This window comes from Crocodylus siamensis, chromosome 6 (genome assembly GCF_052110815.1).
Source record: "Crocodylus siamensis isolate JL-2025a chromosome 6, ASM5211081v1, whole genome shotgun sequence".
NCBI classification, from domain to species: Eukaryota; Metazoa; Chordata; order Crocodylia; family Crocodylidae; genus Crocodylus; species Crocodylus siamensis.
Window position 1 is genome coordinate 22,242,466 of NC_143400.1, and position 24,858 is coordinate 22,267,323.

The 24,858-nt window shown below is 54.5% G+C and overlaps 2 protein-coding genes across 6 annotated transcripts; one reads left to right on the forward strand and one right to left on the reverse strand.

Moving 5' to 3' along the window:
• Positions 1-1,240: 1,240 nt before the first annotated feature.
• On the reverse strand, positions 1,241-9,388 carry LOC149861615 (zinc finger and SCAN domain-containing protein 31-like). Its single transcript, XM_090052521.1, has 5 exons — positions 8,819-9,388; positions 8,615-8,738; positions 7,806-7,895; positions 5,973-6,492; positions 1,241-4,025 (listed from the first exon to the last, which is right to left on the reverse strand). The coding sequence occupies exons 1-5, from the start codon at positions 9,275-9,277 to the stop codon at positions 3,989-3,991; spliced, it is 1,230 nt and encodes a 409-aa protein (XP_089908647.1). The 5' UTR covers positions 9,278-9,388; the 3' UTR covers positions 1,241-3,988.
• Positions 9,389-9,443: 55 nt separating this feature from the next.
• On the forward strand, positions 9,444-24,071 carry LOC149861616 (antigen-presenting glycoprotein CD1d-like). Of its 5 annotated transcripts, none has more exons than XM_090052527.1 (9): positions 9,444-11,445; positions 11,575-11,713; positions 12,128-12,300; positions 13,279-13,451; positions 15,044-15,322; positions 15,459-15,740; positions 15,884-16,186; positions 17,521-17,626; positions 22,198-24,071. In XM_090052527.1, exons 4-9 carry the CDS (start codon positions 13,340-13,342, stop codon positions 22,202-22,204), a joined length of 1,089 nt encoding a protein of 362 aa, XP_089908653.1. In that variant the 5' UTR covers positions 9,444-11,445; positions 11,575-11,713; positions 12,128-12,300; positions 13,279-13,339; the 3' UTR covers positions 22,205-24,071. The 5 variants fall into 5 exon arrangements, with proteins under 5 accessions (XP_089908653.1, XP_089908651.1, XP_089908652.1 ...); XM_090052525.1 differs by having other exon boundaries at positions 23,231-24,071; XM_090052526.1 differs by lacking the exon at positions 12,128-12,300 and having other exon boundaries at positions 23,231-24,071.
• Positions 24,072-24,858: the final 787 nt, after the last annotated feature.

The window sequence follows — 24,858 nt, forward strand, 5'->3', positions numbered from 1 at the left end:
GGTTTGTGGAGCCTGGGCCCCTGGGGAGCTGCAAGGGGCCCAATCCTTGTTATGGCAGTGCAGTCCCAACTACTTCCCCGCTGTCTGCCCTGAGGCACATGTGTCGAGCAAAATGCCTTCATGTGCCATGCATCGGACACGCATGCCGGAGGATGCTGACCCCTGGTCTAACCTTAATGCTACTGCCAGGTCCTGTAGGCAGCCACGCGGCCCTTAGCCCCATGTGGCCCCTCTCAGGTCTCCAGCCCACCTCCCCTGCAGCTACCTTGCCCAGAGCCCCTGGTTAACCTCTTCCTGGCTCTAGCCAAGCTGGACATCTACCCAACCAGGAAGGAGGATCTGGCCGGGGGATCCCCCGGTGCCTGTGGGGCCATTGTCCTGTCCCTCATCTGCTTACTTCTGCAGGTGAAGTGTCCCTGGCTCCTTGGATTAATTTGAGAGCCAGTGGGTGCTGGTCATTGGTGTCCCCCACTCAATGCCCTCGTGAAACTACAACTCTCACTCCTGGCTTTTTTTTGGTGTCCCATAAGGTCAGTGACCTGCCCTTCGCAGCTTGCATCACCCGGGGGGCACAGGAATTATGGTTTGACTTGGTGAGCTTTGGCCCGTGTCACAGACTGGCACGTCAACAGGCCTGCCTTGGGCAGGGGGTTGCAGTTGTTGTGGCCTCTGGAGGTCGCTTCCAGCCCCAGGTCTCTGCGAGTCCAGGAAGGTCTGGTTCAGAGGCCGTGCCCTTCACTCCTGTGCTGAATAGTGACTGATGCCCCTTTCCTCCCTTGGATCTGGCTATGCTTCTGGTTTGCATTGCATCTGCTGGCCACGAGTCCCACCCGTTGCTCCCATGCTGGATGCAAAAGACCTTTCTCATGCTAGTTTTAAACCTTCGACTTACTACTTCCATGGTTTGGCCCCTTGTTCTTGTCTGCTAAGAGACCAAGAATCAAGCCCTACTTTCCCATGGAAGAGCCAAGTATGAGCCAACCTTGCTGCCAAGAAAGCGAAGGGCATGGGTAGAAGCGTTGCCAGATGGAGGGAAGTGATTCTTCCCCTCTGTTCGGCACTGGGGAGGCCACATCTGGAGTCCTGCAGCTGTGGGGCTGTCAATCCAGAAAGGATTGAGAAGAGTCTGGCGGGGGTAAGGAAATGGTTCAAGGGGCTTAGGAAGAGAGGCTGAGGGAACTGGGCTTATTGAGTCTGGAGAAGAGGGGCGCTTGTACATGTGACGGTGTTTAATTCTCCCTAAATTGAATAGGTTTATTAAAACTGAAACGATTTGTTTTAACAAGCTGAGTGGGGATTGAATAGCAGCCTTCAACTCCCTGCAGAGGGCTGCGAAGAGGCTGGAGCTGGGCTGGTCTCAGTGGGGGCAGATGACAGGACAAGGAGCGATGGGCTGAAGTTGTAGCAAGGGCAGTTGTTAGATACTAGGAAGAATTTTCTCACAAGGAGGGTAGTAAAACAGAGGGACGGGCTGCACAGAAAGGTGGCGGCATCTCAATCCCTGGAGGTTTTGAAGACGCAGCTGGAGAAAGCCTCAGCTGGGATGCTGCAGTTGGGGCTGGTCCAGGCATCACCTGAGGTCCCTTCCAGCCCTCATTTTCTGTGATTTCACCTCATGGCCTGCTCACTCAAAGAAGTAGACCATTTCCACCCCACTGGTACAAGGGGAGGGGGTAGTTTGGGGGCTTGGGGTACTCTGGGGCAGTGCTGTGGTTGGATGAGGTGGGCACATGGTGGGGTGGGAATCGCTGTCGGAGGGGTTGGGGAGGTGACAGGGCTGGGGTGGGGGGCAGGAGAAGCACTTGGGTCAGAGTTGGGGGTCCCTGTCAGGGTGTGGGGCAATGGGGGGTGCTGGGAGGGGGTGAGGGCAGAGGATGGGGCTGTCCCCCCAGGAGATGATGGGGGAAAGGAGGACTTGGGGGGGGGGGTGGTTGGGGGCAGGGGTGTAAGGACCTTGGACCCTCATAGGGCACCAGCCTGCATCCGGGGCAGGGAAGAGCTGCCCCCTCCCACCCTGGGGAGTTCAAGGGATGGGACCGGGGGCAGTGGGGTGAAGACACTGGGCACCCCATGTACGCCAGCACGTCTGGCCAGTGCCCCAGGGGCAGGTGAGGCAGAGGAGGGAAACAGGCCCCTAGAGAGACAGGCCATTCCCTGCTTTGGCCCCCTTTCTCTGGCTTTGCCCCTCAGTCCTGGCCGCTCTCAGTCCCCAGGCCCAGTCTCTTGTGACAGCCCAGCTCTCCGGGTTCCTCGACCCAGGCACCTCCATCCACCCCGACAGTCACAATTCAGTCCTTCCGAGTCGAACACATCTCACCCACCAAGGGTGCTGCCAAAAGGCCCTGTTATACCCAGCCCCCAGTGCCACCCCCTAGAGGCAGCTGCACCTGTTACACTCAGCCGCCAAAACACCCCAGAAGCATCAACCTCTCTGCACTTGGCCAGGCTTCCCTGTTATATGCAGCCCCAGGCGCTCTGCCCCAGAGGTGGCCGCATCTTAGCAGGGATCTGGGAACAAGCCCAGCATCAACTCCAGACCTTACAGACAGGTGATTTGTCATCTCCGGGGTCCAGGATGCACTGGAGGATGTGCGCCATCATGGCCTGCGCAAAGACCGGGTGCTCAGGGGGGTTGTTCTGATCAACCTTATGTACAGCTCTGAGCACCAGCTGGGCCTGGGGCCTCAGGAATCAACCTCCCCCTGCTTGCAGGCTCCAGCTCTCACCCCACAGCCTATACAACTGCTCCGATAGTCCCACAGAGGCATCTGCAGAGGGACAGTTTCTCTGAGGGATGTGCGTGTGTCTGTCTGTGTGCACACATGCATGCACCTGTCTGACACCTGGGCTGTATGTGTGTTGGACACCTGGGTTTTGTGTGCACATGTGTTGGACACCTGGGTTTTATGCGTGTGTGTGATGGATGCTGGGGTAGGGGTCTGTTGGACACTTGGGTTGTATGTGTGTGCACACATGTGGGTTGGGCACCTGGGTTGTGTGTGTGCGCACACACATGCATGAGGATTGGATGCCTGGTGTGTGTGCGCACACGTGGGTTGGATACCTGGGTTGTGTGTGGGTTAGACACAGGGCCAGGGGGGCGGGGGATGGATGCCTGGGCTGTGTGCGCGATCTGTCGGTGGGGTTGGACACCTGGGTTGTGTGCATGTGTTGGATGCCTGGGCTGTGTGCATATGTCCATCCAGCCCTAGCACCCGGCCTTGGTGCATCCATGCAGGTTGTGGTGTGAGCCAGGATGCAGCCAGCTCTGGGGTGGGGCAGGACGGGAGTGGCTGAGTGGAACAGCACAGGAGAGCCCTGGGCCTTGCCCCCAGAAGGCACCAGCTGGGTAGGATCAGGGTCAGTGCACATGGTGGGGGGGGCAGGCACAGGGGCACCACAGGGGCAGCAGAGCAGGGGTGTGGGAGGGGGCTCAGTCATGGTAGAAGGAAACACAGACACGCCCCAGGCATCCAACATCCGCACACGCACACACACACAAGCAGAACCCAGACATCCGGATCACACGCACAGGTAACAGCAGGGACATGGAGACACCCAAAGGACCCCCATCCTTGCCCAGGGACCCAGACTCCTACTCTGGCCCAGCCACCCAGCACCCATCTGAGCCAACCGCACAGCAGCACTGGGCAAGTGTGGGGGTCCTATATACCCAGGTCCAGACATCCACGCCAGAGGCAGCTGCAACTAGCATACCCAGCCCTGTGCCCCACCCAAGCCAGCTGCAGCTATGTTATACCCAGCTCTGGGTGCCCTTCCCCAGAGCCAGTCGCAGCTGTTATACTCAGCCCCCAGCACTCCACCCGAGCTGGCAGCAACTCTGCTATACCCAGCCCCCAGGGGGGTGGGCACAGACTGGGGGAGATGTGAGTGGGAGACCAAGAGTCTCATCCCTGTCCCTCCCTGCTCCCTGGCACTAGGGGACTTACCCATCTCCATCAGCTGTGGAGCAGGACCACCAATGGCATCAGTGCTGCGGTGCCTGCATCAGGGGGGCAATGTCCCTGTGGGTAGTGGGTGCCATGGGGTGAGCACACAGGGGACTGGCCCCATACTCTTTCCCACCCCCCCACCCAGATAACCATTCCAGTGGGCCAAGTACAAGGCACCATAACTCATCCAGGGTGAATAAGTCCAGCCTGGGGGGCCAGGAGCCCGGCTGCCTGGGCAGGTGAAAGCAGGCCCCACTCACCCGGTTTCCCATCCAGGCTGCAACATGGTCTATGCCTGCTTAGCAGCAGGACATGCCAGGTGTGGGAGACCCCAAAAGCATCCTTGAGGATCAGGGGGTGGAAGGACCAGGTTGCAGGTGGTCCAGCCACCAAAGGAGGGACTTGAATCACAGGCCAAGTCAGGGCCCAGCCACCAGCTCTAAGGAGAAACTTTAATGGGATCCTTCGTCTGGCAGAACGCAGCCTGGACCCCTTTGCAATGTCAAACGAACCCCTGCAAAAGCCAGCCGAATGGACAGGAGGGTTGTAATTCTGACCAGAGGAAGCCATTGCAGTCAGGGACAGATCCAGGATCTCCCAAAGGGGGTGCGGGAGCATCGACCCATCCTGCCCCCAGTTTCCTCCAGTAAGAAGGAGACTGTGAGGCCTCTTTAAGTCTCTAAAACAGGTGAACCTCCCCCCGCCTTCTCCATCCTGTTCAGTGCATTGAGTCCGAGAAAAATAGGGCCAGAAGGGAGCTGTGCATCCAGTCCAACATCTTGCCCCAGGCAGGATCAGCCCCATCCAACCCATTCCAGACAAACCCAGCACCCCAAACTCTTAGCAAAATTACCATCATGGCACTGGATATCATCCCTGAAGCTGCCCCAGAGGGACCTCAACTGCTAAAAGAGGTTCCAGGAAGGGGCTCCGGTGCTTCTTGCCTGAGACCGGCGCGGGGTGGGGGGAACCGATAAGGGAAGATTTTCACTAGCTTTAGGGGTTGTGAAAAGTCCTCAGAGGCTTATAGCACAATGCAATCCAAAGGTGGGGATGTCACCATGCCACCACACCCCTTCTGCATCTGCCCCTGGCTCCAGAAAACCAGAAGGCAAGGGCAGCAATAGGGCTTTTGGGAGCTCAAGTCCCCTGCAGCCGATAGATGCTGTGCACGGACAAAGTGAATCTGGGTTTGGGAAAGCTGGGGTGCTCTGTCTCTAGCTGATGCAGCCAGCTGAGATCCAAGCTACCTCCTATGAGTTTGGGGGGGACCCTCTTCTTTGCCCCATGAAATCTGGGGGTCTGCAGTAGGTCCTACCTCCTGTGGGTGCATCTCTACCCTGCCCTCACGTCCTTCACAATGGCGTGACTGGGACCAGCCCCAGGATCTCCAAGAAGCCACTGGAAGAAGAGCAGAGCTCTGTAATCCCAGTCTTTTGCACCTGCACAGGTCTCCAGCCTCTGGTTCGTGCCCATGTCATGATTCTGGAGATGGGTAGAGACCTGCCCCAGGGACACCCCGTTCAGGTCTGGGCCCAGTTACAAGAGAAGCTGACTAACAATGGGGTGGGAAGGGAGGAGGTCAGCCCCCCTGGTAAGACTGAATTACGGTTGAGATGGTAAAAAGAAAACCTGAATTAGGCTCTGGGGGACACCGTAGGATCTGTGTAGGGTCAGATGCCTGATGACATCTGGGCTGATGCCCCTCCTGCTCCTTCAGGGCCAGACTCTGACCTCCAGAGGGATGAAGAGGACATTCACTCTCCCAGGAGAAATTCTCTCAGGAGTGACTGAACTCCAGATATTTTCCTCCCCGATCAGCTATTTTTACTCCAGGAGAAAAGGCCCAAACATCTGCACACTCGCAATTTCTCCTGGGAGAGCAGCAGACTCTCCCAGGAGTAAGTGAAGTTCTGCACGAGGCCACAGCCAGTTCTGAGCTAGCTCGTCTGGGACACATGTCGACAGGGACCTTCCCCTTCTCTGCCCCAGCACATACGAGGCCCCGCCAGGTCCTACCTTGTGAGGGACAAGGGCAAGGCAAATCTCTTCAGGCCCTCAGTGCGGGGATGAGTTGGCTCCCCTGAGTGCAGCTGCGGGCTGGGACCAGAGGTGCACCGAAAGCTTTGTCCATAGCCAGCCAAGGGATCCCCGGAGGGGATGCACTGGTGCTGGGCCAGGCTGCAGGGCTGCGTGAAGCACCTGCCACAGTCGGGGCAGCCGTACGGACGCTCCCCGGAGTGGATGCGCCGATGCTGGGCTAGGTGGGCATGCTGGGCAAAGCTCTTGGGGCACTGGGAGCAGCGGTACGGTTTCTCCCCTGTATGCACACGGCGGTGCCGGGCCAGGTCTGAGCGGCTAACAAAACGCTTCTTGCATTCGAAGCAGCCATGGGGCTTCTCCCCTGCGTGGAGGCGGCGGTGCCGGGACAGGGAGGACAAGTGAGCAAATGGTTTCTTGCACTCAGCGCACCAGTGACGATGCTCCCCCGGGCCAGGGGCCGGCTGCTCCTCGGTGACCTCTGGCATCTGGGCACCTGCTGGGTGGAGACACAGAGCTTTGTCCCTGCCCTGCTGCTCCCCTGAGCTGTCACGGGACTCAAAGCAAGGCTGGCCCTTGGCACTTGGTTTTCCCTAGGCCCCAGCTACACATTATGTCTATTATGCACCTGACTGGTGAATTGTGCAATAAATTTATTACTTTGCACATGTAGCCAGCCTAATCAAGCCACAGAAATGGCCATCCAGCTACCAGAAGAGCCAAACAGCTACAAAGGTAGCACTTGAAAACATGTAACAACTTTATAGCTGGTGAACTGAGCAATAAGTTCCAATTGGCCATGTGTGGAAAGTAATTAACCACCATTAATAAGCAAATCATGCAATGAATTTAGGACCAGCCATATATGCAAATTAATTCTCACACAATAAAAATGACTCTCCTTCTATAAAAAAAGCCAACCAGCTCTCAAGTTGTTACACACGTTCAAGCACAATGGCCCTGCTACACGTTTCATATTACGCAGTTAACTAGCAAATCGTGCGATACGTTTAGGCCGGCCATGTGTGCAATGTAAGCCTGGCCACAAGCACAAAGGAATTATCACACAGCTCACTGGTTAAATCGCACTATAAATCTAAACCAGCCAGACGTGCAAAGTTATCTTCGCATCGTTAACTGGAGAACTCAGCAATATACCGAGACTAGTCACACATGCAAAGTATCTATCACACGATAAAAATGACTGTCTGGCTATTAAAAGAGCTGACCAGCTACAAAGTTAGTGCCTGAAAATGGGTTTATAGCTAGTTTCTCTCCAGCTTTAATTTGGACATGTGGCACAGCCCCTATTAAAACTGAAGTTTCCCTTCCAGGACCCCCAGGGAGATGCGTAGGAGAGAGGCATGAACTAGGCCGGGGCATTCAAGTCACACGACCCTGGGCAGCAAAGTCTGGGCCAGACTCCACCCAGGTCAGAAATCTGGCAGTGGGGCAGGCAGGGGAAGAGTGAATCACCAGGGGTTTGGGGGCTGTGGCAGCTGCAGGCCCCTGCTGGTGCCCCTCACTCTTGACCCACAGCCCCGCTGGCGCCCTTCCCTCCCGACCTGCAGTCCCTTGCACCCCAGCCCTGCCGGTGCCCCTCACTTCTGACCCGCAGCCCCTGCCTCCCTAGCTCTGCCCGTGCCCCTCACATCCAACCTGTGGGAGTTGTGACGGGGAGTGGGGGGCACCGGCAGGGCTAGCAGTACAGGAGGCTGCAAGTCAGGAATGAGGGGCACCTGCACACATGACATGTTTCTGCTGATGGATGGTGCCTCCTGGTGCTACAAAGGGCCAGGCCACTCCCCTCACCTGCTCCCGGGGACAAGCTCCTTCTGGGGCACAAGCCTGAGGAGCTTTCATTCGCCAACGAGTCCCAGGTCTCCTCCGTGTCGGGGGAATCTGCAGCAGGACAGAGGCCAGGGGTTAAGCTTACAGGAACCAGGCAAAAGTCAGTAGGAAAACCCACGTCCCCAACACCTGCCTAGGCCCATTGGTGGAGCCAGGCACCACTGATGAGCAACCGCAACTCGATCACTGAGGCCCCAGCCACACGTTACACTTGCAACGCAATTCACCACTTAATCGGATCTGAAGTTGTGACCGGACCTCACGTTCCATTCATGACGAAGTGCAGACGGACCTAAAGTGATCCCACATACAACGTGGAACGACTCTGCGGCTGCACCACTGCGAAAACGTGCGAGCAGTGGGTGGGCAGCCTGCAGCCGACCTGGATGCAACCTCATGGCCGGGAGCCCAAGTCTGCTGGGGGAGCTCCTGACCACAGGACCTTGCTACTGTGGTCCTAGGTGCCCCCTGCACAGGCAGTAAGGCCTGCTGGGATCTGAGGTGCGACCCCGATCATGCCGCCCACTATGTGGATTGATCTGACCAACCGGATCTCACCCTGGCAGCGCGATGAGGCCCAAACACGGCCAAGGAGCTTTCTGCTGGGGCGGCTGCCAGCAGCGATGTGCGGTGATGGCGATCGGAGCCCGTCAAGCCACAGGTGGGCAGCAAGAGACTCAGTCGCCTCGTGCTGGCTGCTCACAGCCAGGCGGCACCGAGAACAGGTCCCCCGTAGCTCTCCCCAGGCCCTGCCCCACGCCAGCACTCACCCGACTCTTCGAGGGGCGCGGGCCCCTCTGCCGGGAAACAAGGCGGCTCGTTCAGGGACCCCGGGGTCGCGCCCTGTCCCGCCCCGTCTGCAGCGTCGTCCTCGACCTTCACACGCACTACGACCTGGGGGGAGTGAAACAGGTCACCCGGGACCCCAGGAAAGGGAGAGGGGGCGCGAGACGCGCCCAGACCAGCGCCCTCACCTGCAGCTTCTCGGCCTCGGCCTGCAGCCCCTCGGCCAGGGCCACGGCCTGGGCGCAGGTCTCCACGCCGCGCCCCCACTCCCAGCTCCGCATGCCCCGCGGCAGGATGGCCAGGAACTGCTCCAGCACCACCAGCTCCAGCACCTGCTCCGGGCTGCGGCGCTGCGGCTCCAGCCAGCCCCGGCACAGCTCCCGCAGGCGGCTGCACGCCTCCCGCGGCCCCGCCGCCTCCCGGTAGCGGAGGGCCCGGAAGCGCCGGCGCCACGTCTCGGGGCCGCGGGGGTCGGGGGCCGGGGCCGGCAGGGCGGGCCGCCCCTCTCGCCACCGCTCCCCGCCGCCCGGGCCCGGCTCCTCCGGCTCCTGCTTGACCGGCCGCGGCGCTGCCCAGCGCGGGGGCGCCCGGCTGGCACCAGGGGCACCCGCCGCCCGCGCGGGGCCCGCGCCGCCCCGCCTCTCCATGCGCCCCGCCGCCGGCACCTGCGGGCCGCGACAAAGCGCGGAGGAGCCGCCGCGGCCTGCTCCGCCCGAGCCGCCGCCCCGCGCCGCCGGGCCCCCCAACCCAACCCAACCCAACCCAACCCGCCGCCCGGTGCCTCCTCGCCCCGCCCCTTCCTCCCGCCGGCCTCGCCCCGCCCCGCCCCGCCCCCTCGCCGGGCTTCACGGCCTGCGGGCCAGGCATGCCGCCGCGCCCGGGAACGAGCTCGCTCCGGCGTCCCGCCCCGCCGCTCTCCCGTCCCTTTTCCGCAGCCTGAACGGACCCGGCTCCCGCCGCCCAAGCCATTGTTACCCCCTCCCCCCGGCTCCCTCCAGCGTGTCCCCTCCGCCCTGCCCTGCGGGCTCACCGCTGGACACGGCCTCCCCGGTGCTGAGTAGGGGGAAGAATCGCGTCCCTTGATCTGCCGGCCCCGCTGGTGCAGCGCCGGACGCGGGGAGCCCGGCAACCCCGGCACGCTGCCGGCTCCTATTCCACTTCTTGTCCCGGTCACCCCACGTCCTTCTCTGCAGAGCTGCTGCCTAGCCAGTCCCCCCAGCCTGCACCGGTGCAGGGGACTGATCCATCACAGTGGTGAGGTGCATCCTGAGATATCAAGCATCAGGTATTCTTTCCCCATTAAAAAGAAACTAGAAGCTATACTAATACACCCGGGGCCTGGATCTGCGTTATTTGGTTTTGGACTGAAGCAAAAGCAAATGGAGCAGCATTGAAATGAGGACTGGGGAGCTTTGTGACCAGGAGCAGCCAATGGGTGGCAGTGTGGCAGAGCTAAGGATAGCTTGATTAGTGGAATATCAAGAGACACGGGCCACCTCATTAGCATGAAGTGTGATGCCTGCGCTGTGCATATCAACCCCCATGACCATGTCCCTTGTCATCCACCTTCTCTCACTTGCTAATTGTTGGGAATTGGCCTCAACTGCTTCTGCAACCGCTTCTGGGATCACAGGAGGAACGTAAGGATGCACCAGCGCAGCAGGAAGGGGCAGGGGGTGTCCAGGACTCCCCAGTGTCAGGAGATGGGAGGGGGAGACGTCCGTACAAGGTACAGGATGGTTCAGTGCCAGGATGATAAATCTGAAACAGGACCCCCCAGATCAGGACATGGACATGCTCACATGACATGCCACAGGACATGGGCGTGTCCACACGACTTGAAAGTGTCCACTGAATGCAGACGTGCCCATAGGATGTGAACGTCCCCACAAGACAGTGGACATGCCCATAGGATGTTGGAAATGCCCACAGGATGTGGACATGGCCACAGGATAGTGGACGTTCCCACAGGACGGTGTCAAGACGGTCAAGATCCTGTTGCAACGTGATGGTTTGTTTGGATCTGGCGCTGAAAGGGGCATTAGCAATTATGAGACCTTTATATTGGCCGAGTTGAGGCTACATGGTGGTATGCCTACACCCAGTCACAGGCAAACACGCGTGAACACCTCACCTGTGAGAACACACGTATGTAAACAATAAACGTGACCCAACCTTTGCCACCGAACCAAGCCTGCAGAGGTCCTTTAAGATGAGGTTGGTATTGGGCTCTCCTGGCTGCGTCTCTTTGCTGGCATCCAAGAGACTCTTTGCTGGTCCAAGAGGCTTCAACCCTGACACTGCATCAGTGACACCCAATGAGGGCAACGATGACGTGTGAGAAGGGATACGATAGACAGAGATGGAGTCTTGCACCCCTATCACTTGTTCTCTGCTGCTGAAACAGAAGGGGAAGCATTTCCAAGAGCAAAACCCTCCAGTCCCTCTTGTCTATCCTGAAGCCTGGGGTCCCAGGCCGCAGCCTGGCCAGCTGCCAATGAGTTCCCCGAGCTCTGGTAATGACTAGACAGGAAGCGCCACGTAATGCTTCCCCGGGTCCCAATGGCAGTGCAAGGGCTATGTTCCACTTTGAGAAAGGGGACTGGGTCTAACCTCCAAGCAGAAACCTGGGAAAACCGGTCCGACTGGGGTCCGACAGGAACAACATCTCCCCTTGTTTAGATGCACGTTGTGTATGCAACATCACTGTTTATTACAATATAAACAACAATGCCTCCTCCTAAACTCTTCGCTCCAGGGGTGTGAATGCCCCTCTCTCCTTTTTTTTAACGCCCTTGATCTTCTACTAATCAAGGTAAGCCTTTCTTCGCTGTAAGCCAGCCATTTATTTCACCACTTTCTATATTGTGGCTCCTGTTTCCCAGGCTGTTTTTTTCACTCATTCCAATAGTTACACTTGTTTTTTGCATCCCTCTTAAAACAGGATCATCCATCCTTAGGCTGCTAGTGTATTTGGAATACTTCTCATTTTTATCTGGAAAAAAATGTGTGCTGTGCTATACGTGAGGACGCACTACACCATCAGCACCCCGCTCTCAAAATTCTAGATCCACCACAGACAGGTCTGTATTTATACTGGCGTGACCCCCCCCGTGCCAGTGCTTGTCTCTCTCTGTGTCCAGATGTTTATCTCAGCCTGTGTTATCTGCCAAGTGCACGCACCTGCACTTTGGTTCTTGTGATCTCTGGCTCAGTCGTCAAGTCTTGCATGTTACCTTCCTTTTTGAGTGTTTCAGCTGCTGTTTCCATATACCCTTCAGGGTCTTTTTGGCTTGTGAGTGTGTCTTTATTTAATTTTTTCTCTCTTTTTGGGTCATCCAGCCATCTTGAGGCCTCTTTCTCCCCTGCTGCTTGCCAGCACTGTATCGGCACATAGCAAAACCACTAAGAATGGCCATTTGCTGGATCAGACCTTAGATCCATCTTGCCCAGTCTCCCGTGTCACAAGCGACCTCCCGTTCCTCTCTCCCTTGCAGCCTCCAGCACTGAAGGTCCAGGAAGGTCTGATTCAGAGGCCGGGCCCCTCACCCCGATGCTCAATAGCAAGCGATGCCCCTTTCCTCCAAGAACGTGTCTGGTGGATCTGGTAACACTCTCAGCTTGCACCACATCTGGTGGCCACGAGTCTCAGCTTTTCCTTTCGCACTGGGTAAAAAAGACCTGCCTGGTGCTCTTTATCAACTGACAGCCTCCTAGTCTCATGCCATGACCCCTTGTTCTTGTATGGGGAGATAATAAATAAATAATAATAAATAATGAAAAATCCCTGGTGACTTTCTCTTCACCTTTTGATATTTTGGAAACCCTTCTCTGGCCCCCCTCAAGCATCTCTTTTCCAACCAGACCAGGCCTGGCCTGCTTGGGAAGCCCGTTCATCGCCCTCATCATCCTTGCTGCCTTTCTCTGGACCTTCTTTAGCTCTTCTGTGTGCTCTTGGAGGTGCAGGGACCAGAGCTGGGCACAGGATTGAAGTAAGTCAGTGCCCTCACTGACTATGTCCAAATGCTGGGAAGTCCTCCATGAAGGCCCTATGGTTTCATAAAGGTCCATCAAGGTCCTTTCCATTTTTGTTTTTCATTTCTCTTCTTAACCAGGCAGACAAGGTTCTTTGGGTCAATCTGATATCTTTTGTTAGACCAACTGAAATAGTTGGAAAAATTCTTCTCTGCAAGCTTTTGGATACAAACACCTTTCCTCAGCCAGAGGAAGCGTCAGAGAAGTGTCTTCTTAACCAGAGCTCCTATACCAGCCAGCCCAGCCCTGAGAGCTGCAGCGCTGAGCAAAGCTGCCTGGGGCCTGATGCCAGTGCCAGTGTTAGGTTCCTGCTACCAGTGGCAAACTATCTTCTGCTCCAGCCCCAGGGCCCCGTCTGGTCCTAGGGAGGCAGGAGAGAAAGCCAGCGTGACAGCAAGGCTGGGGGGTTTCTGGCCCACTTCCCATGCACCAGTAAGTGCAAGATGAGTGTTTTCTCTCCCCTCCCCACCACCCCCAGCATTTCCTCACACAGCTGCCACCTGCACTAACTCTGAGCCCGAAGCCTTAATGTGGGAACAGCACTGAGAAGGGGCTGTGACTTCCCTCCCCCTCTCCCCCAGTGCTCTTGACATGACTGGCTGGTCTCTGTTAGTACCTGCAGGAAGACGCTCCAAGGAGAAGGAGAAGGAGAAGTTTTACATGTCCAGGAGTGAATGATGGCACAGAAGAGCTCCCATTACTGGCCTTACAGATCCGCACACCTACCTCCTGGGTGCATGCTGCCTCCTCTCGTAGTCCTGGCATGGGTGCTGGGGGCACTGGCTGGTAAGCGGGGACCCCCAGCCTCTTGTGGGCGGGGAGGGGGTACAGCCTCCAGAGCCAGCACAGGGTAGCACCAAGCTGTGCCAGTGTCCTTTGTTCTGGGCAGTCTGAGATGCAAGGGTAGCTTTACCCTCCTGTCAAACTGGGCAATGAAGCCTTGAAGCCTGCGGGGAACTGATGAGAACAAGACTTATTCAGCTTTCTCCACGTTTCCCTCCCTTCCTGGGGGCTCCCCATCCCCCAGCTCTTCTTGTTCCCCTCATGAGGACACTAGGGGCTGTTATCTGTAGAACCACAGAAAATTCAGGTTGGAAGGGACCTCAGGAGGTCACATCTCATCCAATCCCCTGCTCAAAGCAGGACCAGCCCCAACTACATCATCCCAGCCAAGGCTTTGTCTAGCCGGGTCTAAAAAACCTGCGAGGATGGAGCTCCCACCTCCTCTCTCGGTAGCCTGTTCCAGTGCTTTACTACCCCCATAGTGAAAAAGTTTTTTCCTAACTTTCAACCTCAACTTCCCTTGCTGCACCTCGAGCCCATTGCTCCTTGTTCTGTCATCTCCCACCAATGTGAACAGTTTAGCACCATCCTCTCTGCAACCACCCAGCAGGTAATTGGGTGGTTCCACAACACACATTTTTTTCTGCTTCAGCTGATATTAGGTGTGTTACTAATATGCTGGGGGGGGCTCGCACGGTACAATCCATGTCTGATCAAAGCAAAAATGAACATAACTATGGTAATGTGCACGTTTGCTAGATGAATGCTAAAGGGTTTTTTTTTTTTAAAGAAATCTAACAACCTAGGGGAAAACAGTAAAAACAGGGTTTTTTAAAAAAAGCAGCCTATCAAAGTAGGCAAAAAATGGTCAAGACAAAGAGGTTTTTTGAAGAAAACTAACAAACTAGGGAAAATAGTTTTAAAAAGTTTTATTAAGAAAACTAATGAAGTAGGCAAAATTGTGCAAACAAAGATTTTTTAAAAGAAAATTAACAAACTAGGAAAAAATAGTCAAAACAAAGGGTTTTTTAAAAAAAGAAAACTAACAAACCAGGCAAAATAGTAAAAAAAAAAATTAAAAACAAAAATTAACAAACTGGGCAAAAAAATAGTCAAAACAAAGGTTCTTTGAAGAAAACTAAGAAACTAGGCAAAAATAGTCAAAGGAAAGGGGTTTTTTTAAGCAAAAACTAGCAAACTAGGTAAAACTAGTTTAAAAAATGGGTTTTGCTGAAGAGAACTGACAAACTAGTCAAAAAATAGCCAAAACAATCCAAAGCCCGTGTCGTGAGTTCTCTCCTTCAGATTCATCAAACAGCATCTTGCCGTTCTGAGCCTCTTGACGGCGCCTCTGACGCTTCGCTAGTAGGCGTTTTTGCACCCGAGTTAATATGACAACACCTATGTTAAAGGTTTTATGTAGAGCAAAACACGGCCTGCAGGGCTGTGAACTAGGAGAGACACAAGACCATGAAGTAGGAGAGAGACAGGCCCATGAGTGGCTCGAGCTCTTGGGTTGGTAACACTGCACCGAAAACCCTTCACCCCGACTCTCCATCACTCAGCTCTCCCCTTCTTTCCCCCCAACCCGGCAGCCTCCCCACCTCTAACCACAGGGTCCCACAACCTCCGAGTGCTCCAGATTGCCACCTTCCACGACACCGTCTCCGCGGATGCTTGGGGTATGGCTCTGCTGGGGGACATGGAGACCAACTCCCTGGGCTGCAGCACCTGCCCCATCCGCTTCTGCCAGCCCTGGGCCCAGCGAGCCCTGAGTCCAGAGCACTGGAGGAACCTGGAGCTGATGATCCACATGTACCTGAATAACTTCATTCGTCAGGTGAAGCAATGGGCCAAGCATCTGAACTTGACCTGTGAGTATGAGGCAGATGGGTTGGAAGGAGGGGAGGAGACTGTGTATCATGGAGCCGCTCATGTTACAGGAATGTTCTCTCTTCCCCTCCCCCACTTCCCCCCGGGGCCCATCCCCTCCAACCCTCCCCCATCCAGTCCCCTTTGTGGTCCAGGGCTCTATCGGCTGCGAGCTCCACCCCAATGGCACCTCGCGGGGCTTTTACACGGCTGCCCTGGAGGGCGAAGACTTTGTCAGCTTCGACCGGGACACTCAGGAGTGGGTGGCTTGGCGGGAGGATGAGCTGACGCGGTACGTACGGGACAGCCTCAATCGTGACAAGGGCACCATTGACTTGCTGCACTTCCTCCTTAATACCACGTGCATCAATGATCTCGGCAGCTTCCTGCAGTACGGGAAGGAGGCTCTTGAGAGACAAGGTGAGGCCAGAGCAATGTGGTCCCTCTCCCTTGCGGTCTCTTTCCCCACACGGGGTCTCTTACCCAACACAGAGTTGCAGCTGCCTTTGAGGTGGTGCATGGTAGCGAAGGACACACTGAAATGCATTCTCTGCCCCTCTTAGAGCACCCCGTTGCCGTGGTGTTTGCCCGGGAGCCTCCCCTGACACTGGGGCTCCTGACACCGTCCCTGCACCTGGTTTGCTGGGTCACGGGGTTCTACCCCCAGCCAATCCACGTGTCCTGGTTGCGTGATGGGGAGAAGGTGGCACCGGGCCCACGAATGAGCTCCACCGGGATCCTGCCCAATGCCGACTTGACCTACCAGCTGCGCAGCGCCCTGGCCGTGGCACCGGAGGATGGGCACCGCTATGCCTGCCAAGTGGATCATAGCAGCCTGCAGGCCGGGGGCCTCATTATCCCCTGGGGTAGGTGCACTGCCCTGATTTCAAGCCCCAACGTCAATGCATGAGTGCACAAGAGCAACCTGATGAAATGGTGGTGAGAATGATTTTAACTTGGGCCAAGCAAACACCTCTTTTCTCCTAAAAACCTGGAAGAGGTTGAACCCCTGTAACAGAAACTTCCACAAAATCAACACAGGGTACAGAAAATAAAGAGAAGTGCAAAGTCCTGTAATTACGACAAATCAGTCCCATGCACCGGTGCAAGCTGGGGGCTGACTGGCTGGGCAACAACTGTGCAGAAAAGGACCTGGGGATGACAGTGGACAATAAGATGGATATGAGCCAGCAGTGTGCCTTTGTTGCCCAGAAGGCTAAGGGCATCCTGGGCTGCACTGGTAGGAGTGTTGCCAGAAGATCAAGGGAAGTGATTCTTCCCCTCTATTCAGCACTGGTGAGGCCACATCTGGAGTCCTGTGTCCAGTTTTGCACCCCCCCACTACAAAAAGGATGTGGACACATTGGAGGGCAACAAAAAGGGTGAGGGGGCTGGAGGACATGACTTATGAGAAGAGGCTGAGGGAACTAGTCTTTGAGTGCCTGACAGCACCTCTGATAGGTCACGTGAGTTAATATTAGAACTACCCACCGAATTCAGGGTTTAGCTTGAATTAAAACAGTCAGCAGGACTGTGCAATAGGAGAGAGACATGACCAGGACTGCCGAACAAGCAGAATTGCGGTAGTGGATCCCTCCGCCCGCGGAGCAGCCGGGCCCCTTCCTCCCTGCCTGAGGAGGCAGAGCCCCCCAGCCAGTCGCCGCCGGGCCTCTCAGCAGTGCATGGGCAGTTGCCCAAAAGCATTACAGACAGACAGACTAAGCCCTTTATTATATTAGAATATAATATTAGAAGCTGACTTCCTGCCCTTTGGGCAGGGGGCTGGACTCGATGATCTCCCGAGGTCCCTTCCAGCCCTGATGTCTATGAAATCTATGAAATATATACATTCTTTATTTATTTTATATATAGATATATAGATATATAGTGGTGTTTCAGATTTTCTACATATATGTGCGTGTGTGTGTATACGTATATATGCATATATGTGTGTGTGTGTGTGTGTGTGTGTATGAGGTTTTTTATTTTAGTCACCAAAAAATGTGGATTTTGGGATACTTTTTTAAATCAGAAAATTTGGGTTTTGGGTTTTTTTTTTTATCAGAGCAAACCGGGATCCCTGCTAATTACACAGGTTACACAGGGATAAGTAGTCAAGAGTCAAGGGAGTGAGCAAGCCAGCCAAGTACAGATGGAGAGCTCCCTCCTCCCTCTCTCTTGCTGTGTTTTTTTTCCCCAGCAAACACCGGTCACTCCAACGTGGGATGGACCGTAGGAATCAGCATTCTTGTTTTGCTCATCGCCACCGGGACGGCCGTCATGGTTATACGGCTGGGAAGATGTAGGTGAGTTTTCTGCCTTCCCTCCATACCCTCCATTGCAGCTCTCGGCCCCGGGGGCCAGCTGAACAAGGTAGAGAACATCAGGTCACGAAGCACGATCCATCTCCTGGGGTTCAGTGGCTGGTACATTAGTGTCAGTGATAGGGGTGATTTCCATCATGGTGACATCTCTACACCAGTGAAAGCCCGAGGCACACATGCTGTGACACCAATCCTTCTGCCACTGAGTTGAGAAACTGGGATGAGCTGCAAAACCAAATGCCAGCTGGAGAGGAGCTGCTGGTAGCATTATAACGACATAGCTGTGTCCTGTGAAGAGCCACCACTCCAAAGGACTAATGATTATCTGGGTGTAAGCTCCTTTCCCATCACTGCCTCTGTGAAGCTGTTTGCATCTTTTTGAAGCATTGGCCTGCCTGGTTTGATTCACCTTAGAACAGCGGTTTTCAACCTTTTCTCATTTGTGGACCCCTACAGATTTTCAAATGGAGGTGTGGGCTCCTTTGCATGGCAAGTGTGGGTATTCACATACTTTTCATTGATCATAGTCATCTTTTGTGGACCCTTTAAACATAGTTTGTGGACCCTAGGCTGAAAACCATGAAGGTAGAATGATAAAATCGTAGAGAAGTGGGGCTGGAAGGGACTGCTAGAGGTCATAGAGTCATCATTACAGGGTCATAGAGATGTTGGGGTGGAGGAGATCTCCAGAGGTCATGGAGTCATCATTATAGGGCCATAGAGATGTTGGGATGGAGATCTCCAGCGGCCATAGGGGCAGAGAGTCCATGAGAAGTGGGGAAGAAGGTACCTGCAGAGGTCACATCTAGTCCAACACCCTACCTGAGGCAGGATCAGCCCTGTCCAAACCACCCCAGAAACATCCAGCACCTAAACTCTTTGTAAAACTCCCATTGACCCTGGCATGACATCAGACATTGCACCCAATCCTGCCCCAGGGAAAGCAGGAGGACCACAGTCACCAATGTCCTGCTGCTATAAAACATTGTTAATATATGCTCAAGAGATCCCAGGTAGAAGCTGTGACCCCCTGCTACAGAAGGCAGCCCCCAGCACCCCTGAGTCCGTACCAGTCTGACCATGGGGTAAAATCCCTTCCTGACTAACTCTGGCATCGGTCTGAGCCTGAGCAGAGGGGAAGACCCTCTAGCCAGGACCCTGCAGGGTGGGTCCCAGCAGAGCATTGGCACAGCACAGTCCCTATCCCCAGCCTGGGCTGCAGCCAGCACCCAGTGCCTCCAAGAGAGGCTTAAAACCCCCTGACACATGGAGCAGAAATTGTGGGGAGGTGCAACTTTCAAAGTCCAGAACAGAGGCATCACGAAGCCTCGATCGTCCCCAACCGGTTGCTGTTTTGCACCCTGTGCTCTTGTCCCAGGAGCTATCGGGACATACGCACAGAGGACCTCCAGCCCTGAAGGTGCCAGTACCAAGCTGGGCCCAGGACAGGGTGGAACTGCTCGGGACACATGGTGCATGGACCCCCACAGCTGCCTTCAACCACCTTATCCAGGGACTGCTTATAAATAGGAGAAGATCACCAGAGAGCTGTCCTGGATTGGAGAACTGGGGGACTGCGGTGTCGACACCCACACAGTCAAATGGGTCACCAGCTGGCTGGAGGGCCGCACCCAGAGAGCGGTGGTGGACGGGTCATTTTCAGCCTGGAGGGACATGGGCAGTGGGGTCCCCCAGGGCTCGGTCCTCGGGCCCGCACTGTTCAACATCTTCATCAGTGACTTGGATGAGGGGGTGAAAAGCACCCTGCTCACAGTTGCTGATGGCACTAAGATGTGGAGGGATGTGGGCACGCTAGAAGGGAGGAATAGGCTACAATTGGACCTAGACAGGTTGCAGGGGTGGGCAGCTGAGAATAGGATGGGATTCAACACCGACAAGTGCAAAGTGATGCACCTGGGGAGGAACAACCGGCACCATACCTACAGGCTGGGGAACTCCCTTCTCATCAGTGCGGAGGCAGAAAAGGATCCTGGAGTCATCATTGACTCCAAGATGAACATGGGCTGGCAATGTGGAGGTGCAGTTAAGAAGGCCAACCGCACCTTGTCCTGCATCCACAGATGCATCTCGAGCAGGTCCAAGGAGGTGATCCTCCCCCTCTGTGCGGCACTGGTCAGGCCACAGCTGGAGTACTGCGTCCAGTTCTGGGCGCCGCACTGTAGGAGGGATGTGGGCAACATGGAGAGGTTCCAGAGGAGGCCACTTGCATGATCAGGGGCAGCAGGGCAGGCCCTACGAAGAGTGGCGACGGGACCTGAACCTGTTCAGCCTCCACAAGAGAAGGCTGTGGAGGGATCTAGTGGCCTGTTATAAACTAGTCAGAAGGGGATCAGCAGGCATTGGGGGAGTCCCTGTTCCCCCGAGCGCTGCCAGGAGTGACCAGGAATAACGGTCACAAGCTGGCGGAGGTAGATTCAGACTAGATATCAGGAGGCGCGACTTCACGGTCAGGGCGGCTAGGGTCTGGAACCAACTTCCAAGAGAAGTGGTGCTGGCTCCTACCCTGGGGGACTTTAAGAGGAGGCTGGATGAACACCTTGCTGGGGTCGTTTGACCCCAGTACTCTTTCCTGCCATGGCAGGGGGTCGGACTAGATGATCTACTCAGGTCCCTTCTGACCCTAGAAACTATGAAACTATGAAACTTGAGGGAGACGACCAGGATTTTGTCTATCAAATGCTTAGGTCTTATCCATGGAAACTGGGGTCCCCATAGAAAGCAGAGGAAGCTGCCATACTCTCGCAGGCAATTAGATGGTGGCTTCTAGCTCATCGCATGGAGGTTCTGTAAAAGCTCTTGCAATAGGAGCAGTGAAGGCAGGGAACTCATTGAATCAGAAAACGAGGGTGGGAAGGGACCTCAGGAGGTCACATCTAGTCCAACCCCCTGCTCCAAGCAGGACCAGCCCCAACCACATCATCCCTGCAAAGGCTTTGTCTAGCCACATCTAAAAAACCTGCAAGGATGGCAATCCCACCTCCTCTCCAGGTAGCCTGTTCCAGTGCTTAACTATTCTCCTCATGAGAAAGTTTTCCTAATATCTAAGCTCAACTTCCCTTGCTACAACTGGAGACCATTGCTCCTTGTTCTGTTGTTGAAAATGCAACTGGTTTTAATATGGGAATTAAGAAGTTTCATAGATTCATAGCTGCTAGAGTCGTAAGGGACCTCAACAGATCATCGAGTCCGACCCCTCTGTCTAGGCAGGAAAGAGCGCTGGGTCAGATGACACCAGCCAGATGCCTATGCAGCCTTCTCTTCAAGACCCCCAGGGTAGGGGAAAGCATCACCTCCCTTGGGAGCCCAGTCCAGATTTTGGTCACTCTCACTGTGAAGAAGCTCTTCCTACTATCCAGCCTAATCTGCTGTCTGTCAGTTTATGACCATTGCTCCTTGTTACCCCAAGAGGCGCCCTGGTGAACAAAGCATCTCCGATCCCTTGCTGCGCCCCCCCTAATGAATTTGTAGGTGGCCACAAGATCACGTCTCAGCCTTCTCTTGCGGAGACTGAAGAGGTCCAAGTCCCTTAGTCTGTCCTCACAGGGGTTGGCCTGAAAGTCGCTGACCATACGAGTGGCCTCCTCTGGACCCTCTCCGTGTTGTCCACGTCCTTCTTGAAGTACGGCACCCAGAACTGGACACAGTGCTCCAGCTGCGGCCTGACCAGTGCTGCATAGAGGGGAAGTGTCACCTCCTTGGATCTATTTGTCATGCATCTGCTGATGCACAATAGTGCGGTTAGCTTTGCTGCTGCTTTCATCACACTGATGACTCACGTTCATCTGAGATTGCTTTCTGCGGAGAAGGTGATTCCCCAGCCAGTAGATGTGCTGGATATTTTTGTGCCCTAGATGCGGCACTCTGCACCTGTCCTTGCTGTACTGCATCCTGTTGTGTGCTGCCCGCTTTTCTAACTTGTCCAGGTCTGCCTGTGATTGTTCCCTATGCTTTGGGGTATGCACTTCCCCCCCACAGTTTAGTATTGCCTGCAAACTTGGACAGAGTACCATTCACACCCACATCCAAGTCACTGAAGAAGATATTGAAGAGTAGAGGTCCAAGGACCGAGCCCTGCAGGACCCCACTACTCACATCCTTCCAGGTCAACACTGACCTGTCTGCTACCACTCTCTGGGTGCGACCCCCAAGCCAATTTGCCACCCACCGGACCATGTACATGTCTATGTTGCAGCCTCTTAATTTATTATGAGAATGGGATGAGATACCGTATTGAAGGCCTTGGTAAAATCCAAGAGAATGACATCCACCTCTACTCCTGCATCTAAGCATTTTGTGACCTGGTCATACAAAGAAACCAGATTAGCCAGGCACAATCCGCCTGCTATGAACCCACGCTGGTTTCCCTGCAGCATTATTTTTCCCACTGAACTCACAGAAATATGATCTTTAATAATTTTTTCAAAGACTTTTCCAAGGATGGAGGTGAGACTGACTGGCCTGTAATTACTGGGATCCTCCTTCCTCCTCTTCTTGAAAATAGGGACCTCATTGGCCCTTTTCCTGTCCTCCAGGACGTGACCTGAGCGCCACGAGTGCTTGAACAGCCCTGCCAGTGGTCCTGCTATGACACCGGCCAGTTCCTTCAGTGCCCTTGGATGCAGCTCATCCGGGCCTGCTGACTTGAACACATCCAGTCCATCCAAGTGACTCTGCACCAAGTCAGCGTCGACAGTCGGTGGGCTGGTGTCCCTCTGACGCCCATCTAAGAACCCATGAGGAGCCTTATCTTGACCCTTGTTCAGGAACAATGAGGCAAAAAACTCACTGAAGAGCTCAGCCTTGTCCCCCGTGTCACTAATTGCTCCTCCTTGTTCAGGAGAGGTCTTATGCTGCCCTGCACCTTCCTTTTACTCCTACACATCTAGAAAAAGACTTGTTGTTGTCTTTATTACGTGTTGACACGTAATTTCAAGTGGGTAACTCCGTAGTTGCTTTGGCCTTTCTAACTGCCTCCCTGCCAGTGCGGGCCAAGTAGGTATACACCTCCTTGGTAGCTTCTCCCTGCTTCCACCACCTATATGCCTCTTTTTTGCCCTTAGACAGCCCTGGATTTCTCTGTTTAGCCATGGAAATTATTTTGCCCTTTTCCCCACTTTCCCTTGCACTGGGATCGTCTCCCTCTGTGCCTGGAGGATCACTTCCTTCAGGAATGACCACCTGGACTCCCATCTTGCCAATACTCCTATCCTGCAGTTCATCGTTCACCACTGAAGTCAGCCTTCCTAAAGTCAATTGCTTCCACCCGACTCGTGATCTTACCCACTTTATGCCGTATGGTGAATTCGATTGACTGGTGGCTGCTGTCCACCATTCAATGGTGAAGGTGAATTCTGCTGAAAGTGGCAACAAGGGACTGAATGGATGACCTGGGATATTTCTTCTCATCCTGTCCTTCTTGGTGCTGAACCCAGGCCATACGGCTGCCTCCTAGTCTCTGTCCGGCGGGACCGCAGAAGCGGGTGTGGGGCAATCACAGCCCTTTCAAAGGCGAAAGGTTTCAAACAGGCAGCAAAACCTCTCTCAATTTGCTACTGCTTTGTCCAGGATGGATGCTGGAGCGGATTTGCTGGGCCTGGATCCTTCTCAGCTTGCTCATCCAGAACAATGAGAACTTCACAGCCGAAAGGGCTCCGAGCCCCACATGTTCAGCCTCCTTAGACTCAAGGTAACTCTCACTGGACTAAGCAGCAGCTCTGCAGAAAAGGACCTGGGGTGACAGCGGACAACAAGCATAGGAGTCAACAGGGTGCCCTTGTTGGCAGGAAGGCTAAGGGCATCCTGGGCTGCGTTAGTAGGAGCGTTGACAGCAGATTGAGGGCAGTAATTCTTCCCCTCTGTTCAGCACTGGCGCCCTGGAGCCCTGTGTCCAATGTTGGGCCCCCCACTACAGAAAGGATGTGGACACATTGGAGAGAGTCCAGTGGAGGGCAACAAAAATGGGTAGGGGCTGGGGGCACATGACGTGACAGGCTGAGGGAACTGGGCTCGTTTAGTCTGCAGAAGATAAGACTGAGGGGGGATTGAATAGAAACCATCAACTCCCTGAAGGGTGGTTGTAAAAAGGATGGAGCTGGACTGTTTTCGGTGGTGCCAGATGACAGAACAAGGAGCAACGGTCTCCAACTGCAGCAAGGGAGGGTTAGGTTAGATATTAAGAAAAACTTTCTCATGAGGAGGGGAGTAAAACACTGGAACCGGTTACCTGGGGTGGGGTGGAGTCTCCTTCCTTGGAGGTTTTGAAAGCTCAGGTAGACAAAGCCTTGGCTGGGATTATCTAGTTGGGGCTGGTCCTGCCTGGAGCAGGGGGTTGGATTAGATGTGGCCTCCTGGGGTTCCTCCCAACCCTCATTTTTTATGTTTCTATCACTTGAGGCACTGATGGAAAATACCAGGTCTTAATTTTTCACTCTTTTCTGACTACGGAGAAATAATACAGGACATCTGTTGCAGAGCACTCAGAAAGACCCCAGCAACTCAGACTTTTTCTAAAAGTAAGGATTCCTGTTTGAAAGCCCTGGTTTTATCTTGCAAATCATGTTTGCTAACTCTATGTGTGCATTTCATGGGAGCCTTGAAAAGATCTCAACGCACCCTACAGCAATCCCTTCTCCATGACTCACTGTGCCCATACCCCAGGTCCTACCTTGGACAAACCCATGTTGCAGTTCATCCCTTTCCCCATTTACCTTTATGCTTTTCATTAATCTCCCCTTCAAGTGTCCCCTAAAGCTTCCTGTGCTGTTGAGATAAGATAATGAGTGCATATTTGCTCAGATGATTCCCTAACCCCCTACCCTCCCCCTTTTAGCATACAGGGACTATGTTTGCTCTTCTTCAGGAGGACCCTGAGGTGAGAGATTCATTAAAAATCCTCATGATCTGTGATTTCTGAAGCCTCTTTTTTCAGGGAACAGATGGTTGTAGCTGTTACCCACTTGAAATGCACCGGGTGAGGTGCTGCAATGCAACTGCACCTTCTTCATGATCCTTGCGTGGTCCAAGGGAGATGAATTGCCCTAATTTTGACCTTGGAAGAGGCAGGGATAAGCTTACAGCAGTTTTTCTATGCTTGTATCACTTGCCTGTGACATGGAGAAAATTGTTACCTCTTGTCTGTCCCCTGACGGGAAGATTCGCCAGGCCCATCTCTGAGTTCTGCTTCATGTATATCC

What these genes read in the sequence shown, in the direction of transcription:
- LOC149861616 (XM_090052525.1), top strand. Translation starts at nt 13,340, where the DNA reads ATGATGGCACAGAAGAGCTCCCATTACTGGCCTTACAGATCCGCACAC. An exon ending in CAAGCATCTGAACTTGACCT is followed by an intron (nt 15,323 to 15,458) that starts GTGAGTATGAGG and finishes TCCCCCATCCAG; the next exon opens with TCCCCTTTGTGGTCCAGGGC. An exon ending in GGGCCTCATTATCCCCTGGG is followed by an intron (nt 16,187 to 17,520) that starts GTAGGTGCACTG and finishes TTTTTTCCCCAG; the next exon opens with CAAACACCGGTCACTCCAAC.
- LOC149861615 (XM_090052521.1), bottom strand. Translation starts at nt 9,277, where the DNA reads ATGGAGAGGCGGGGCGGCGCGGGCCCCGCGCGGGCGGCGGGTGCCCCT. An exon ending in CCGAGGCCGAGAAGCTGCAG is followed by an intron (nt 8,739 to 8,818) that starts GTGAGGGCGCTG and finishes CACTCCCCCCAG; the next exon opens with GTCGTAGTGCGTGTGAAGGT. An exon ending in CGCGCCCCTCGAAGAGTCGG is followed by an intron (nt 7,896 to 8,614) that starts GTGAGTGCTGGC and finishes GTCCTGCTGCAG; the next exon opens with ATTCCCCCGACACGGAGGAG.